This window comes from Miniopterus natalensis, chromosome 19, assembly GCF_054644295.1.
Source record: "Miniopterus natalensis isolate mMinNat1 chromosome 19, mMinNat1.hap1, whole genome shotgun sequence".
NCBI classification, from domain to species: domain Eukaryota; kingdom Metazoa; phylum Chordata; class Mammalia; order Chiroptera; family Miniopteridae; genus Miniopterus; species Miniopterus natalensis.
The window spans coordinates 5944611-5962397 of NC_142099.1; the positions used below are offsets into that span (position 1 = coordinate 5944611).

A 17787-nucleotide genomic window follows, 5' to 3' on the forward strand; every position below is an offset into this window, starting at 1 on the left:
CCCCGGTGTTGCTGCTGCTTGCACCTGTGTCCCTTACCCTTCCTGCTGGAAGTGGGGCTGCTGACCCCTAGGAGCCTCCACTGCAAACACAGCCTGAGTTCCAGGCCACCAGGACCAGGTCCTCCACTTCCAGTCCAGCGTATTCTCAGTCTTCCCCGGCGTCTTTCTGCTCCTCCCCAATAGTGAAAGCCAAAAATACACATATAAACCACAAGATTTTCATTTTATTGTTATCCTCATGTGTCCACAGACTTTTTATGTGGCCTTTGAGCCACAACTGCTTTCTCTGGAGGATTTCGTAGTAGTGGTTCCTGGGGCCGGGCAGTTACAGCAACTTCTATGTGTCATCACACCTGTGCTACTGTCCCGCTCTGTGTCCCCTCTGCAGAAGGTGAGCCCTGCTCTGAGCACGAGGCCAGATCCTCCTGAAGTCTGGAGAAAGCTGATCCCAAGGATCCCAGACTCAAGACACCAGCCTGAAGCAAGACCTGGTTACCAGGACTTGGGAGAAGACTGGATGCCGGGGGCTGAGAGCTTCGCCGATTCTGCCACGTTGGCTGGGGCCCAAGTCCCAAACTGGCCTGTTGGTCTAGTCCCATCACCACAGTTCTTACTTCACGGACTTTTCCTTTGATTTCTTCTGTTTCTTCTGTTCCTCATATTCAAGTATTTTCCGTTGGAAATAGCCTGGGGGTTCAGAGGCAGGCGTTAGACGCATCTAATCCAGCTGGGCGGACTGATGAGCTTAGGGGCAAGGATCGGAAATATCCTTTCTGCCTGCTCCCCATACACCCACGTTCTCGCTGGGAAATTCCTCTGGAGATCCACAGATTCCATTTGGCCCCAAAAAGGGCCTACAAAGAAAAAGTAGTAGGCCTGGCCGGTTTGGCTCAGTGGTTAGAGCATCTGCCCGCATGGACTGAAGGGTCCTGAGTTTGATTCCAGCCAAGGGCATGTACCTGGGTTGCAGGCTCCATCCCCTGCCCCGGTGGGAGCGCACGCAGGAAGCAACCAATTGATGTGTCTCTCTCACATCGATCTTTCTCTTTCTCCCCCTTCCACTCTCTTGGAAAAGCAATGAAAGAAAAATCCTCAGGTAAGGATTAAATAAATAAAAATCAAATTTTTATAAAAATTTTTAAAAGTAGAATTAGCTCCAGACTCAAAAGAGCAAAGGGCCTCCTACTGGCTGCGTAATAGAGCAACTTCTACAAAATGTCAGCCCGAGGGGCGTTTCTTTAGGCTTCACGTTACTGCTTTCCAACCCACTGATAAGATCACGGCTATTCTGCGGGCCTCTGGAGGGCAATGGTCTTTCCTGCCCTTTCCCAGGGCCGCACTTCGCTGGGGGCAGTAACCCTGGGAGCTTAGCCATAGGAGGCTCTCACGTACCTGCCGGCGGGGTCTTGCTCTTCTCAGCCTCCTGGATGAAGAGGGAGAAGAGCTGCGTCTTCACAAACTTCTTCACGAACCGGCGGTTGGCCTTGGAGGCCAGCGCCTTGTAGAAGGCCCGTTCTTGGAAGCGGCCTTGCCCGGTCGCCTCCCGCTTGATGTAGGAGGCGTAGTGACCCACAGTCTTGACAAAGAACTGCACGAAAGGGCCTGAAACATGCTCGTTGATTTGTTCTGGAGCTGCAGGGGACATAGAGACACCAGCTCAGGGGAGCAGAAGGGTGAAACTACCCCTTTTCCCCTTTAAGGGGCCGTCACGCTGGCTCCTAATTACTGATTGACTTATGAAAGTGGGAGGCCAGCTATGGGTCCTCTACCGTTGCTCAAGAAGACTAAAACCTCCGACTTGCCCTAGGATCTAGGCCTTGGGACTGGCCCAGGACTGCCAAACAGGTTCATTTTAGCTCTGGAAGGGGATGGTTGGGAATCACGCCCTCAGGGTCTCTGGAGAAACCCAAAATAAGAGGGGCCTAGGACTTACTCTGTAACTCATTGATTCCCTGACGAAGAGAGTCCAAGATGTCATCCTGAAGCTTGGGTGGTAGGATGTCTTTTTCATCACCAACCTAGTAAAGACGACAGAGTCAGGGAGGAGGAGTGAGGTGGGGTGCTGGCAGAGAGGAGGACCTGTCTGTACCCTCACTCATCCCCAAATTCATAAATGGCCACATAGAGAAACAACAGAATCTGTTTCTTGGTCTTCAGCTTGACTCAACATTAGCAAGTCTCCTCTCCACCCCTGTGGAACTTGGTTTATATCTTCACTCTAAAGGCACTAACACTGATGGCCTTGTCATGAGGTCATCTGTGTTTTTGTCTGTCGTGGGCTCCTTAAGAGAGGAGAGGTTCTCGCTCAATAAAAATACTTAAGTTGAACTAAGTGGAGCATGGATGAGACTAGAGTGATGGAGCTGGTGGTGGGCATGCAGGGGATCTGCACCGAGATACTCACGGACATTAAGAAGGTTTTTTCACAAAGATCCACCAGCAGCACCTGAAATAAACACAGAATGGCTTTGTCTCTTCCCCTGTCGTCATAGACCTCAGGAGGACCTGCCACCTCCGTTTCTACCTTTCAGCCCAAGTAGCACCAAAACCAGCATCTTCAGTGCTCATTTCCTGCCTGACGTTGCTTCCTCTCCATTCCCTTTTGGAACTCTCAGTTCCCTTCCTGGGGGAGGCCTGAGGGTATAGGAAGGGGGGTGGGGGGAGAGCTGAGACAGGAGGGGAATGCACTAGTAGGAAACCACAGCCAGCCACTCCCTTAATTCAGCACGGAGTGGAGTAACTGCTTCCACCTATGGAACACTGAGAGCAAGACGAGTGCTTTGCACACTTATCTCCTGTAACCCTCCCAGCGGTCCTGTGCAGGCAGGTACTCCCCTGACTCAAAGAAGCTGCCTGAGGTCACACTGCTAACAAACAGGAGAGCCAGAAGCTGCAGAGTTCCCTGGCCTCAGGACTGCTTTCCCTCTCCCTACACTCAGCTTCCACTCCCACCCTCATGTCAGCTTTAGGACCAGGGTGGACATCTTTTCACCCTTCCATTCTTGCAACAGCCTAGAAACCCCCTCAAGGCTTCGGGGAACAGCCAGAGAAGGAAATGAGCACAAGGTCAAGAGAAGAGGGAAGGAAAGGCGGCGAGGAGACCACGGGTCTACAGGCTGCGGGAGGGACCAGCACGGGCTGGAAAGGGGGCCCTGTTCCGGTACCGGCTCCATCGCTTGCCCGAGGGGCCTTCTGTCTAGATTGGACATTACAAAGAGACACCCCACTGCTTGGATTCCAACCTGCAGATCTATTTCTTTGATCCTCAGAGCATTTTCAATGAACTGAATTCGTTTCCAATGTTTACATTGGAAAATTTCACATAAAATTTGGATTGGGGGCTTCTCCTCAAAAGTCAGGAAGTCTATGCCCTGGCCAGTGTGGCTCAGTTGACTGGGCACCATCCCGTGCACCGAAAGGTTGCTGGTTTGATTCTGGGTCAGGGCACATGCCAAGGTTGTGGACTCTCGATCCCCATTGGGGGGACGTGCAGGAGGCAGCCAATCGATGTTTCTCTCTCCCTTCCTCTCTCTCTAAAAAATCAATTAAAAATATTTTTTTAAAAAGTAAGGTAGTCTAACACTGGTCCTCATCTCTAAAGGACAACATTCAGAGGGACCTGAACGCGGCTGCCCCCTTTGGGCTCAGCACATGCTCAACAGTTTGTCACAATCCCCCAAAACCTGCTGGTCACTTAGATGCCACGTGGGCTCCTCTTTTCAGTTTGGGCCCTTGCTCTTGGCAATGGGATGATCCCTCTGTGCTCCCGTTTTCCATATAAAAGAGAAAAGAGGGACTGGAAAGTGTGCCAAGAGACAGAGCAGGCACTGTAATTATCTGTCATCAGGGAGAAAAGTTGAACTAGTCCAGACCTGAACCCACTGTTTACATCAGCTCAGGTACCTTCAATCAAGGAAGACTATTTGTTTGGGGTGTTGGGAGCTAAGACCGTGGGTGAAGAATGTATCTGTGAAGTCGTTCCCAAAGATCTTTCTGGTATTTGGGTATATTACTGTCAACTAATCCCTTCCAGACAGCTTACGTGGGGAGTCAGGGAATCGCCCCACGCCCACCATAGCCCCTGCCCATTACACAGGGCAGCTGCTGAGGCAGAAAGAGGCCAGAGCTCTGGGATGGCAGGAGCCCAATCCTTCTAGCCTTGGGATGTCTTCCTGCCTGGCTGTCCGCGGGAGGAGCCACAGCTTCTGAGAAGCTGGAGCTGCAGCGTCAGGAAGTTTCATAACGAACAGTATTGGGACATTTTAAGTCTCATTGCTAAACACAGGGCTGACACTCTGCCCCAGTTAGTCACAAGGCAAGGCTCGTTCAAAGGGCGTGTGTACTCAGCAATTCTGAAAAGGACTGGGAGGGCCAGGAAGCGAGAAAACATGTCTTTCCTTCCCATAACACTTGGTAGAAGGAGGGCTTGGAGTCTTCTCCCCGTGCTAAGTTCCATCATTGCCTGTGTGGCCTGGGGAATGTCCTTTGGGTCCTCCGGACCTCAGTCATTCCTTACACAAATGAAGGCAGGCCTCTCACTGTGGCTGGTTCCAGGCCTCCTAAGTAGCTTACTTCTCGCCTCTCCCCTGGGTTGGCCCCCTATCTGCACAGAGTCAAGGTCAGCCAGTGCAGACACACACACACAGACCTAAGCAGCATTTCTTGCTGGAGCTGAGTGACATGCTAACCCTGAAACTTCCTCCTGACAGCTTCAAGCAGGACACACACTTTGAACTGTCCTTCCAACACTAGAGCCCCATCTATGCTACGAATGCCCGTTTGGGGGCATTGCCAAGAAATAAGGTGACAAAAATCAAAGGGCTATATCCTGGTTGCCAGTTGACTACTAGAGCTAACTCATGTCGCCCTACTGAAGACGGAGTCTTGCAAATGGAGATTTTGTAGCAAGAGTTGTCTTTCTGATTAGCTGAGAGCTCAGCTGCCCAATGACCCCTCAATAAGCTACATGCCTGCCCGCGCAGCCCAAAGGTGGGTCATTCAGGGGCAGAGAGCTGACGCTTACTGAGCACCAACTATGCGTCAGGCACCAGGCTGGGAGCCTTACGCGGGCGATTTCCCCTGGCATCCCTAGGAACGGAACACGGTCACCCCCACTTAACAGAAGCAGCAGCTCAGGCTTCACGAGATGAACAACTTGCCCCAAATCACACAGCCCTTGGGAGCAGAGCTGGGGTCTGCACCCAGGTCTGCCTGGCCCCGGACTACGGCTTCTTCTTCTTGCTGAGCAGTACCTCTTCCATGGGGCTGTCCAAAACCTCCTGCCGAAAGCGCATTTGGACTCCGACCATGAAGGGAGTGGGGCAGCAGACAGTGGCCAGGAGGCTCTCGGGCACAACAGGGATGTAGGTGTGCGCCCAGCTGAAGGGGTAAAGCAACGCAGCGGCGGCGTGGATGCACTGAGACAGGGTGCTGGGGACAGGGCACAGAGAACAGAGTCAGAGGGGCCGCCCCGCGCCCCGCCCCAGCCTCCCACAGGGCCCACCGCCCGCAGCAGGTGCAGAGGCGGGCCGGGAGCCACGCGGGTCCCAGGCGACCCCTCACCGCTGGGAGGGGAGGGGCAGAGGCTCCTCTCAAGGACGGGGCCTCCGTTTGGTCATTTGCCAGTTGGTCTCAGCTCACTACTGGGCAAAAATAAAAGTGGCTCTGAAGACACGGGGGGAAGAAATGCCTGCACTCAAACCCATCACAGATTGAGCCCCTTCTATATTACGCTCAGCACGGTGCCAAAGATGTGAGCATCGGGACGTGGGAGACACGGGCCCTGCTCTTGAGGAACTCAGGGTAGTTAAGGAGGCGACGTGTAAACACCGGGTGCAGCTGAGAGGCAAGACCACATTTCCTCCTTGTGTCTCTCCGCCCTTCCCGGTCTTTCCCTCTCAGGCTCCCTCTGGCCACTCGAGGCTGGAGCCTGAGTTAGTTAGTTTGGGAAATTCCTAGATTCCCAGAACCTCACCCAGCAATTCCTACCCGGAAAGTCCCCCAAGGTGGCCCCCTCCCTTTCCGAGGGAGCACTCCCTGAGCAATTATTGCTAAGTCACAGCTCAGGGCCAACTCCTCACCCACTACCCCCCCCCAAAAAAAACACAGCCCCATTCTCTCCCTGGCTTCTCTGGTCCCCACTAACTCTCAGGGCTCTTCATTTCTCCTGGTTGCCCCCAAACTGAAGCCAATAAAAATACAGATGCGGAAACCTTGTTCCGATTCTTGGTATCAACTAGCACTTCCTAAGAGAGAGGGAAGTCTCCGAGAGTCAGGCCAAGGCTTCAGATGACTGGAAATCCCCTCCCCTCCGCGTTTCTGGGACCTGAAGACAGTGTGAGAAGGAAGTGGGGAGAGGTACGATCTCCTGGAAGAAAGTCAGAGCCTGAGAGGGAAATCCTGCCCCCTTGCCCCTGCCCTGGGCCAGCTGACCCCTGCGGTCGCGGTCACTTCGCAGGCACGGATATTAGGGAGAAAGGCCAGCATCCCAGCTGCAGCCCCATGGACACTCCTTTCCCCACAGGGCTCAGAGGGAAAAGCTAGTTGCAAAGCCAAAGGTCACACCACTTCCCTCAAGGATTAGCCCACAACCAGTGCCTTTTGTTGACACTGACTTTTGCAGAATGTTCAACCCACAGACCCCGCTCCCTGCCCAAGCTTCCCTCTCTCTAAAGGCCATGGCATTCACCTGACCCTCTCTGGCCTAACATTTGGGCACCTAACACCCTTTTCTTTCTTTTCCCTAAACGATAGAGCCAGAGTTGCCAGCCCAACATCAACGGCCTTCTCCCTCCCCAGGAGCGAACGGAAGGCCAACCACCTAGTGTTTTATGCTGTTTCTTTCTCTCCCTTTCTGCCACGTCTCCCCGTGTCCTTCTCAGACTCAAAGCCCCTAAGAGGTAGAGACCAAGACATGGCAGTGCCCCGCTCCACCCACACATAGGGGTAAACACTCAGCTGCGAGCTTAAGAGTAACAGCTTGTGCTTACTAATATGTGCCTGGCAGGGTGCTAGCTGCCTAATGGGAACTATTTCATTTAACCCCCACCACAACCTTAGGAGAAAGATACAACCATTTTCTCCACTTTACAGATAAGATCATGGCTTCAAGAAGTTAAGCCCTGGCCGGTTTGGCTCAGTGGGTAGAGCGTCAGCCCTCGGACTGAAGGATCCTGGGTTCAGTTCCAGCCAAGGGCATGTACCTCGGTTGCAGGCTCGTCCCAGACCCTGGTTGGGGCACGTGCGGGAGGCAACCCATCGATCTTTCTCTCTCTCTCCCTTCCACTCTCTCTGAAAAGCAATGGGGAAAAAATATCCTTGGGTGAAGATAAAATAAAGTTAAGAAGCTGACCTAAGAGAAGCACATAGCTAAGGTGGAAGAACAGGAGTGGAAGCTGGTTCTGCTGACCGAGCACGCAGGCTTTGACCCGCTACAGAATTCTACACCCCCCGAAGGTCAAAGACCGTGTCCTGTTTGCCCATACCCTCCTGAATGCTTGGCATCTGACAATCAGCTGACACACAGGAGTGTCTGTTGAATGAGGGAGTGAGCGGATAGATGTGTTTGTCGCTAAGGATGATGGCCTTGACCTCCATACCATCACACGCCTTCCTGCCTGTCCTCAGCCTCTCGAGAGCAGAATGCTATCGCATCCACCCTGATGGTCTCCGCCTGGGCTGTCCCCGGAACACCTCATGGCCTGCTCAGAGCTAAATCAGAAACCTCCTCAGGCCTAGGTAGCCGTCAAGGTTGGAGGCAGAAGCAGGTTTTAGTGCAGAGCAAGACCCGGATGCAAGAGGGTCCTACAGCCTGACCTCCTTTGAGGGCCCTCCGGCTGGTCCCTCAAACCCGAGGATGGCAGTCAGTTCAGATGAGCTGCTCGATGGCTGGACCCACCTGAGACCTTCCGCCAGGAAGATGATTCTTCTCTCCAGCACCGCCGAGGCGAAGAGCTGAATAATCTGCTCGATGGTGAGACATCGCAACAGAGAACGAAAATCCACGTGTTCTAGGTGGGAGTCCAGGGGCCGCGTCAGGGAGATGAACTTGGGGAAACCAGAGAGACAGGTGTCACCACACTGAAACATCACGCAGGTCCCAGAATGCTGGGCCTCTGCCGGCCTCCACTGTCCCCGGACAGGAGGAAGTCCGATCCTGTCTCTCCCTTACTACTAAAACCCAGCCACGGTGCCCTCTGCCCTGAGATACACGGATGTCATCCTTAGCATGGCCCACGGGGTCCTGCCTCCCTGCTAGCCTCACAGAGCGCACTCCACCTCCTGCCATGCTTCACCCATCACCTCCTCCTGTTCCTCGAGCATGTCACGCTCTTTCGGGCCTGGGGTCCTTCTCAGCTTGGGAGCCCCCTGGTCTCCCCTTCTCCCTTCCTTCTTGCCCTCCCTCAATCCCCAGAGGCCTTCCTTGGCCACCTAAAGCAAAGTGCGTTCTCTGTCCTTTCTCCTGTAGCACTATTATCTTTTCCCCTTTCATCACAATCATACAATTTTTAATTATATATTTGTCTGTTTCTTGGTTGAATGTCCGTCTCCCCCACTAGACTTTCAGCTCCATGAGGCCAAGGATCACGCTCATTTCAGTCACCACTTTACAGACAGAAAATAGTTGAACTCGGTGCCTGGCAAGCATCCTACACTTACTTTTTGAGTAAGTGAAAAAGCCCAGCCCCTCCCCTTATTTTTATGGGGTTCAGAGGGCCACACAGATTATCCAGAGGAACAGGGCTCAGCACTGGGATTCTTAAAACAACGTTCTGCCTTAAAGCAGTGGCATCCCCTGTGGCATGGGTGGGGACTCAGGGGCGGGGATGGGCGATAAGAAATAGACAGATGGAGGCCACAGGCAGAGATATAGGACAGACACAGGAGGCTGAGGGTGTGGCCGGGGGCAAGTGGCAGGTTGGGGGCTGGGAGTAAAGTCCGTTCTAGAACCTCAGCTTACATGGTTTATTTATGACTAATAAAAGTCTCGGTGGCTTGAACAGTGACTAGGTCCTTGTGACCATCTGGTTGGGAGGATCTGGAAATTTGGGTTTGATTTTCAGCTCTGCCGATAATTCAAGCGAAGACCCAGCCCCTGCCTCAGTCAGTTTTTCTGTATGTTAGCCAGTGAATGGAAGGACTGTGATGAGAGGGGCCACAGGAGCCTGCGCCCTCCAGCCAGAGAGGGTCTCACCTTTTTTTGGAACCCACCTCGGTGCCCGAGTCAGGGATGAAGCTCTTGAGGGTGACGGTCTTGCCAGGAGCAGGGAAGGTTGCCTCCCGGAGGCCCTGCATGAACGGGTAGATGACAGCCATGGAGATCTGGTGCCTCTTCTCCACCTCATCCAGGATCTGTGCAGAAAAAGGACCATGGGAGGCATGGCTCAAAGGGATGTGACTGGGACGGTGGCAGAGGCCCCACGCGTGAGGCTCCCGCACTGGACCGGCCAATCTTCCTGCATCTTCTAGACCCCTCTGCCAGCTGGTCCCTCTCCTCCCTGGCACAGCCCAGTCCACTGCTTTTTCCCAGTCTTCTTCTTTCCACCCTCCCTCTACCAATCCATGCTCGTCCCTTCTCCTAACAGCAACATCAGCCACCTTCTCAGGGAGTCCTCCCAGAGTGAACTCATCGCCCATGGTGACACAGTTCATTCATGTTGGTTGGAATGGGGGCTACAAAGCTGGTCCTCTTGGGCACCACTCTGCCCTCCAACTTCCACTGGATGCCCCCAGGGCCGGGGACAGCCTCTGTCCCCCCGCACCCTGCAGGGATGAGCGCTCCACCCAAGCAAGGACTGATGGAGTTCCCTGTCTTCTTCCTCCAAGGGGCCTGCTGGGGCGGAGCACACAAAAGCCCTTCCAGGCCACCTAGGCACACCCTATCCATTCTGAGGCCCCCTTGGGTGTACTGGCTCTCAGTGAGCTCCGGTAGGAGAAGTCCTGGAGGCCTCCATGTCTCCTCTGCCCTGGAAGGAGTTAGAGGTAGTCCAATATTGTGTAATTGTCTCCGTATTTCTGTAGAGCTCAGCCTTTCTCACAGACCACCTCACCTGAGCCTCACGCTGGCCGTGAAATAGGAAGGTGAGGGTCATCTATGCATCTGACAGATGAAGGAACCGACAACTCCCGATTCCTAACCTGGGGCCCCTCCCACTGTCCCTCCAGCTGCTTTCTGCCCTGACCAGAGCGGGAGCCATGGGCTCTTGGCAGGGGAGATGGTCTCCGAGGTTAGGTTTTCACTTTTGTCTAAAATCAAGTAGAGCCCAAGCCCCTCTCTGCCTCAGTTCTCCAACGTGGGACTCGCCTGCCCCCAGCTGTGAGGGAGGCGCTCCCCTAAGGGCTTAGGGAGCACAGGCGGGGCAGGCGGCCCGGGGAGCTGAACAGGCCCAGCAGGCCCTGAGGAATCCTGCTCCAACCCTACCTTGGAGAACAGACCGAAGCAGCCGATGCAGCTGATGATACAGTACACCTTGGGGAGCCGAGGGCCAGGGCCGGCGGGCTGCGGGGAGAGAGCCTCCTTTAGCACCCCAGCCTCCCAGGGGCCCACGGGGCACAAGGCTGGTGGCTGGGGCTGGGGGACTCATGGTGAAAGGTGGGCCGATGGAGGAAGGCCTGGCTGTGCAGAGGTCCCGTACAAGGGACAAGCAGCAAGGAGGCCAGAGTGGCCACCAAAGTCAAAAGAAGGTGGCTGTGAGGGGGCTAGTGGGCTCATGGGCAAGCACTGCCATCATCTGGGGTCAGCAAAGAGAGGGAACAACTGTGCTGCAGGGATGAGGAAATGGCGAGGGGGGACAACACTGTGAGAGTGACCTGGAGACTCCTGAGAGCCCAGAGCAGGGGTTCAGATCCCAGCCTCTGCTCAGGGAGGCTCCCGGGGCCAAGGCAGCGAGGCCTGGAGAGAGAAGGCGGGGGAGCAGGTTGGAGCCTCCCACTGAGCGCAGCTGTTGGAAGTTGGGAGAGCAAAGACCGCAGCAGGGCCAGCAGAGGTCCCCTGGGTAGGCGGGCGCGGGGGTGGGGGGGGGGGATGTGTCTCCGTTCTTGTGGCTGAGGCAGGCACGAACATGGCAGCCAGTGCTGGACTGTGATCTCTACTGTGACCAGCGCTGCCAGGGAGCCTGGGCCTCTGCAGCTGAGGCTTGAGCAAGCCCAGCTGTGGGGCCACGCAGGCTGCAGAGAGGAGGGGAGGGGGCAGTTCTGAGCTGCACAGACCAAGAGGCGCCTGCAGTAGCCGATCTTCCTGCTCCCATCCACGTTGGTCAGGACAAAGGAGAAGGTCTCCCTGTAGAAGAGCAGATAAGATTTTCACTTGCCCACAAGACTGTAAAACAGGAAGGCAGTCACCGTCGGGGGGCTCTGAGTGCGGTGAGGCGGACACAGGGAGCTGCCGATCAGTCATGAGAGTGACAATAATGCCAGAAATGTATTAAGTGCTTGTTGGTGTCAAGCTCCAAATGCATCATCTCGTTTAATTCCCCAGACAACGCTTTCAGATAGGTTTCGTTATTATCTCCATTTTAAAGTTGAAGGAACTGAGGTGGAAAGGGCGTCTTTTAGCCAAGGTCACTCCAACTCATGAGTGGTTCAGCCAAAACTGGAACTCAGTCAAATTCCAAGCCTCATGCTATAAGGGACTTTGCTACGGGCCACCTTCTTAAAGTCCACAGGCCTTCTTCTAGGTCCAGCTTCTGCCAGTGCAGAATCAAAACACAGAGACCACGGTTCCTAACACAGTGGAGAGAATCTGGCCCGTCTCTGTGCAGAGGTAACTGGTCAACCGGGTTAGCGAAGCTCCTTGGTGTTAAAGGACCCCAGGCAAGATGGTTATAAATGAATCAACTGAGTCCCTCCCTGTCAGGCGGAAAGCTGGTGAGAGATGGGCAAACACACCAGGCGAGGGGGCCACAGGATCACAAGGCTCACACTGTCCCTTCTCCCCGATCCCAGAGCCCCCATAGCAGGGCCAAGCAGTTACCTGGGATACTCAGTGAGTGGTGCCCACTCGTTCCCATCTGGGAAGCAGAACAAGGGGATGGCACTGAGCAGCCGCTCCTCCTCCTCCTGTTGGCCCCGAAGCAGGTTCTCCCTCTGCAAGGCACAGGAAAGGAGAGGAGCTGATGGTGCGTGTAGGGGAAGCAGGGCAGGCGGGCTTCTTTTGAGGCTCTAAGGCAGTCTGAGGATAAGCTTTTCCACCGGCAGGGGTCCTCTGCCAGTCATTCTACCCAGGGACTTCATTCTGGGTCTGGCTGGACCAACCCCAAGGCTGAAACAGCCTGTCCTGGGCCAAGTCTACATGAACCTGAGTTAGACGGCAGCGTGCTGAGGATCTGCGGAGTCAGGAAGGGGGCCAGGGCCACATCTGAATACAGAGAGGCCCAGAGACTGCCCAGCTTCCTGCGGGGACCACTTCAGAGAGAAAACACATCAGAGAAGAGAGCGGCCAGCTCACTTGCCACGCTTTGAGAGTTAATGAGAATCTCTCACCCAGGGCAGGGGCCAGCGAGGAGCCCACTGTGTGGCTGTGGCCACGGGCTGCCCTACCCTCTCCCTCCCACTCGTCCCAGGGAGGGGATGCCTGTGAGGAGCTCTGGCAGAAGGTAAGCTTCTCTACAGAGACGGGTGACTGGGGATGGAATCTGGGAGAACTAGGAGGTCCCAAAAGGGGCAGGAGAACTGGCCTAGTTTCCCGGCTAGCAAAGGAGCCTAGGTCAGCTCCTCACAAAGAAGCCAGGCCTAGATTCTGTGAATGATAGGAAACAGGAGTGGGAGAGCTCAGGGCAGCCCTGGAGGAGTAGGGAGAGAGAGAGAGGGCACCCCCTCCCCCCCCCGTTGCCTCTCAAACACCCCATCCTCTGTCCCCCCTCTTGTAGCCCTTACCTTGGGAAACTGGTAAGTGATTGTAGGCTCATAATCCTCCCCCGACCGCTTTTTCTTGAGGGAAACCACGAGGAGGTATTCAAAGAAATGCTGTCCCCCGGCGAAATTGGACAGACAGTGCTCCTGGGCCCTCTCTGGTTCCTTTGCAGCTTCCCCTGGATTGTCCTGGACAGATCCTGAAACCCAGACACGTGGCCCACTCGGTATCTCACAGATCCGTGCCCCGAGTGGAAACTGCGAGGCTCCAGGCAACTTCAGCACCTCAAGGCCCCCCTGTCAACGCTGATGTCCCCAGAGCCTGCCCAGCACCTAAAGCCCTGAAACAGGATCGGAGCCAACTGGGTAGTTTCCATGCCTGCCCTGGCAGATGTGCAGCCACGTGGAGCCAAGAGGAGAAAAGAAACCACTGATACGGAAGCCAAGAAAATGTACCCGGGAGGCCGCTGGGGAGGTCCCGTGCCCCGGGGTGCTGCAGAGACTACCTACCCTTAGGGCGCCCAGTCCAGTACCTGAAACATTTTGCCTGGAGTAGAACTGTCCTCACTAAATCAGAAGAGGCCGGAGGGCCATGTGGCTGTGACCACACCAACCGCGCCCCCTCCCCCCCCAGGCTCTAAAAACCAGCAGGGAAACCTCCCAGCCCAGTCACATGAGGGACAGGGTAGAGGTCAAGATAGAAAAGGAAGGAAAAGCAGAGTGCTGAGGGAGAAACAGCCCCACGGAAGAGCTGCCGTGGAAAAGAGAAGTGGGCAACCCAGTCCAGACCTTCTCGCGGTCGAGGCAGGTGTCTGAGGATCCACCTGAGCATCCCGCCTACCACTTGTCCTTCCACCTTCCAGGGCCTGCGGGGCATGGAGCGTTGCCCTTCCCTCCAACCCGGGCTACAGAAAGCCCGAGGAAGGCGCTGCCGCTTCAGGGTCCCACCACAGCACTATGAAGACAGGCCCCACACCGTCTTCCAAACAGGGGAGAGCAGTTTCCATCCTGGGCACCCAATGGTTGAGCAAGGAGGCTGTGACGGGACCCAGGAAGGCGGCAGGAAGCCGGCACTGACAGAGGCAAGCATCCTGGCAGGCCGCGCAGACCTCAGCTCCTCCCAGGAGCCCCAGGGTGTGGTGAGACAAAAGGTTATAAGCAAACACCTCCAAGGCCTAGCTGCTTCTGGGCTCAGGGCTTTGAATTCTGGGCTGGAGGTTGTACAATGGGCTTATTTACAATGTGGGGAAAGTGAAGAATACGAGATAGCATCAGACTGTAGGCACTAGAAACTGGCTGGCTGGCTGGTCGCTGGTCCTGGGACCGGAGGGCGATCTTCTATCCCCATAACTTTGATTTTGGGCCTTTCACTTCTTAACGGGGTCAAGAGCAGCCCCAAACCCCTGCAAGGCCACATGAAATTTCCAGGACTTCAGGGCTTCAAGCAAGAACACAGGCCCTAACACTCCCCACAGCCAGGATGCCACTGCTTTCCCTGATATCTAAAAGGGGAAATCATTCTAGTAAGAGGGAAACCTGGAAATCAAGGAGAACCTACAAGCTTCCTCTGCCGGTGGTGGAATAGAGAGAGCAAAGTCCAGGTCTGAGCTGGAGAGTTCCCAACATCTCAGATCTGCACTGGAGCATCTCTCAGCCCTGCAACGCTCCTGAGACAGACTTCTACTGGGATCTGTTCCAGGGTCCCAGCAAAGAATCCCTCTTACAAATAGGAAGCACAGACTCAGGACACTCCCCCTGGCCTACAGTAAGGGACCGGTTGCATCAGCAGCCTCATGGCTGCTCAGTGACAGCAGAAAGCATCTGGGTGACCTCCACCCCACCCCTATTCCTGCTCAGTCTTTTTCCTCTGTTGGGCCAGGCCAAAGGTTCAGCCCAAGCTAAAAGCAGAGCAGCTGCCCCCTGGGGCTCTAGTGGTGTCTGGGGGCTGGGGAGGAGAGAAAGAACAGCAATAAATCACCTAGAAGCCTCGCATAAAACCCCTGAGTGAGCACATGCACAAGGTAAGACAGAAGGCTAGGAAGCGGCGCCTAAGAGAAGCCAGGAGGCAAAGCGTTTGATGCCAGTGTCTGCCAGCCCTGCGGAGAATTAGCAGCCCTCTGGAAGGGAGGGGGGTCTGGAATAGAGGAAACGGCTGCCTTGCTCTTAAGAGCTTTGCACCTGGCTTTCATGGGACTAAGAGAAGCCACACTCAGTGGCCCTGCCATGACTCCTGGGGAAAACCCCCATCAGAGTAAATACGGATGTTACCGTAATGGTGAGAACATTGACCCAGATCACTCAGGTTCTCGCTACTCCTTGCTCGCAACCTGCACAGACTTGTACAACCCTCAGCACCAGTCTGAGGAATAAGCATCTTGCCAATACAGTGGGGAAACCGAGGCACAAAGAAATTCAGAGCCTACTGACAGACTCTGTCGGGGTGGGAACTATTAGAGTTCTAGGCCCATGCTCCTGCCTTCTGGATGCAGTACATACACAGAACATCACACAAACGTGGGATGCCTCCTGTCTGCAAAGGACTTTGAGAACCAAAATGCTTTCACTGATCATTCCAGAAGTTCAGGAAATTATTCCTTTCCTCGAATCGTTTGAGTTGCAATTTACAGCCCACTCCTTCCTGTTTTATCAGGAGAGCCAAGAGAATAGCAAAACTCATAAACTCAAACAAAAAAGGGACTAGACCTTTGGGTTGAGACCCAAAAATCCACAAAAGATGGCTTTCTCCTGTCTTTCAAAGGGAGAGAGAACATCTATCGGACACACACACGTCATATAGGTCATCTCATCTGATCCCCAGTGCCCCAGAAAGGAATTATGATCCTGGATTTTTAATTGAGGAGGGAGCCGCCCTTTCTAAGGAAGTTGGGAGTCTGGTTACACTTGTTCTTCTACCGGGAAGCTCCTCCCACAGACACCTGAGGAAAGTCCCAGAACAGACTAAACCGTAGGTGAGGGGCGTTTCTGGAACCTTCTCTGAAAAGCTGGCCCTTCCTCTTCTAGTTCAACTGCTCTCAACCCAGGTCCACCCCCCGCAGCCACTCCTCCCACCAGGATGATTTACACATTCGGTGTGTACACACACACACACACACACACACACACACGCCCCTTCCTGCCACATGACTGCCCTGGAGGGAGGGGGACTCCCCAGGAAGGTGGGAGGCAGATGGAAGGTGTGGGCGATGAGGACACACTCCCCACACTCCCCCAGCCTGACAGGTGCCAGAACCCCCAGTTCCTCACAGCCAGGCAGCTCCTCTGGGTACAGTCATCACCTGGTTTTGAGGGTCAGGGTGGGTGGGAACAACCCTAATGTCTCCCCTGGGCTACCGGGAGCAGACCACTTTCATTCCCACGGACGTCTCAGGGTTGAGGGAGGCCAGAAAAGCCCAGGCCTGTGCTCTCCAGACAGGAGAGGACAGCAGTCCCGCCCCACATTCTGCTCGGGTCACCGCACAGTTCCAGACCTCTGTCCCCACCCGCGGTCTCTGCCGTCTGTGCCTTGGTAGGCTGAAATGACGGACGCTAGGACCTCCTGTGTAGGTAGAACAAGGGCTGGGGGGAGCGCAGGAGTGATGGCAGAAGCACTGATCTCACCCCCACGCCTCCCCAACTCTGGGGCTGGACCTTGAGGATGTGGCTTCAGGCATCCGTGTGATGTGCCAAGGTTAGAAGAGGTGGTCAGTACTGTCCAGTGGGCTCCTTTCTCCTGAGCAGGGGCCCCTGGGCAGAGGAGCTGAGGGTTCTGGCTGCTCGGCCACAGCGCTCGGCCGGTGGAAGAGGCAGTTATGTTTGCAGAATGAATGAGAAAATGAATGAATTCCCAGCTGCCTTCCTTCCACAGCTCAGCGGCCCTGCTAAGAAGGAAGCGAGCATCGACTTCTAACGTGATCCCCACCACGCTGGGAGGAATTATTCTCACTTCGCCCAACGACGGGCTAGGGAGGCGGGACTTGTGGGGTTCACACACTCTAAGGAAGCCCCGGGGCAGGCGCCACCCCAGCTCTGCCCTTGGCCACACTCTCCATGGCCCCTGATGGCCTTGGGCGGGGGTGGTGCGTCCTCCTGGAGACTAGTTTTTCTGGCCAGCGGCTATTTGAGGCGCACAGGCGGGGCCGGAGGGGCGGGGCGGAGGGGGGCACCCCGGGGCTGGGGCGAGGGCTCCGGGGAAGGTGCTCCAGGCGCTCTGCGGTTGTACCACAAGCTTCCTGGCTGGAAGGACACGTGGCCCCGGGGCCCCACCACGGTTTCCTCCGCCCCGCCGCCTCCCCGCTCAGCCCCTGTGGCCTGGCAACTGCTCTGACCTCCGACCTTGTCCCCAGCGGGCCCTGTGCACCCCCACCTGCGCCCTCTCTGCGCTCACCTGCGCCCTCTCTCCGTCCAGCCCTCCCGAGCGCGCGGCCGACGGCTCGGGGATCCGGCCCCCCGCGCCGCCCTTCCCGGGCCCTGCCACGGTCACCTCGGGTCCTGGCCCCGGCCCCCGCGCCCCTGCCCCGCGCCCCGGCCCCGCACTAACCCCCGCGGCCGCGCTTCAGTCTCAGGCTGGCTCGGAGGCGGCGGCCGAGCCCGTCCATGGCCCCTCCGGTGCCCGGCGCCCGCTCCCAGGTCCGCGCCGGCCCCGCCCCCGTGCCGACCTCCGCGGGGCCGACACTTTCGCTTTCACGCGGGGGGGGGTTGGCCGCGGGGACCTGCCCGGGGCGGGGCGCGCACCTTCCGGGCTCCGCCCAACCCCGGCGCACCTGGGCGGGCCCGTGTCCCCGCGGCCGGGCGCGCGGGCGGCGCGGGGGGCAGAGGGCGCTCCACGCGCCTCCGCCGGGGGCGGCGCCACCTCGCTCGCCACCGTCCGTGGGGCGCCCGGGAAGCCTGGGCGGGGTCCCTGGGAGGCCAGCCCCTCCCTCCCTCCCTCCACAGCGCCGG

The 17787-nt window shown here is 56.2% G+C and overlaps 1 protein-coding gene across 1 annotated transcript; it reads right to left on the reverse strand.

The window, feature by feature from the left end:
* Positions 1-285: 285 nt before the first annotated feature.
* On the reverse strand, positions 286-17444 carry DENND2D (DENN domain containing 2D). Its single transcript, XM_087828153.1, is given in 14 exon segments — positions 286-687; positions 1393-1632; positions 1934-2018; positions 2405-2446; positions 5253-5430; positions 7898-8046; positions 9211-9351; positions 10421-10498; positions 11209-11278; positions 11972-12084; positions 12874-13049; positions 13639-13749; positions 13752-13922; positions 17387-17444. Coding segments are annotated over 14 exon segments (1689 nt in total). The 3' UTR covers positions 286-610.
* Between the last annotated feature and the right edge of the window lie 343 nt (positions 17445-17787).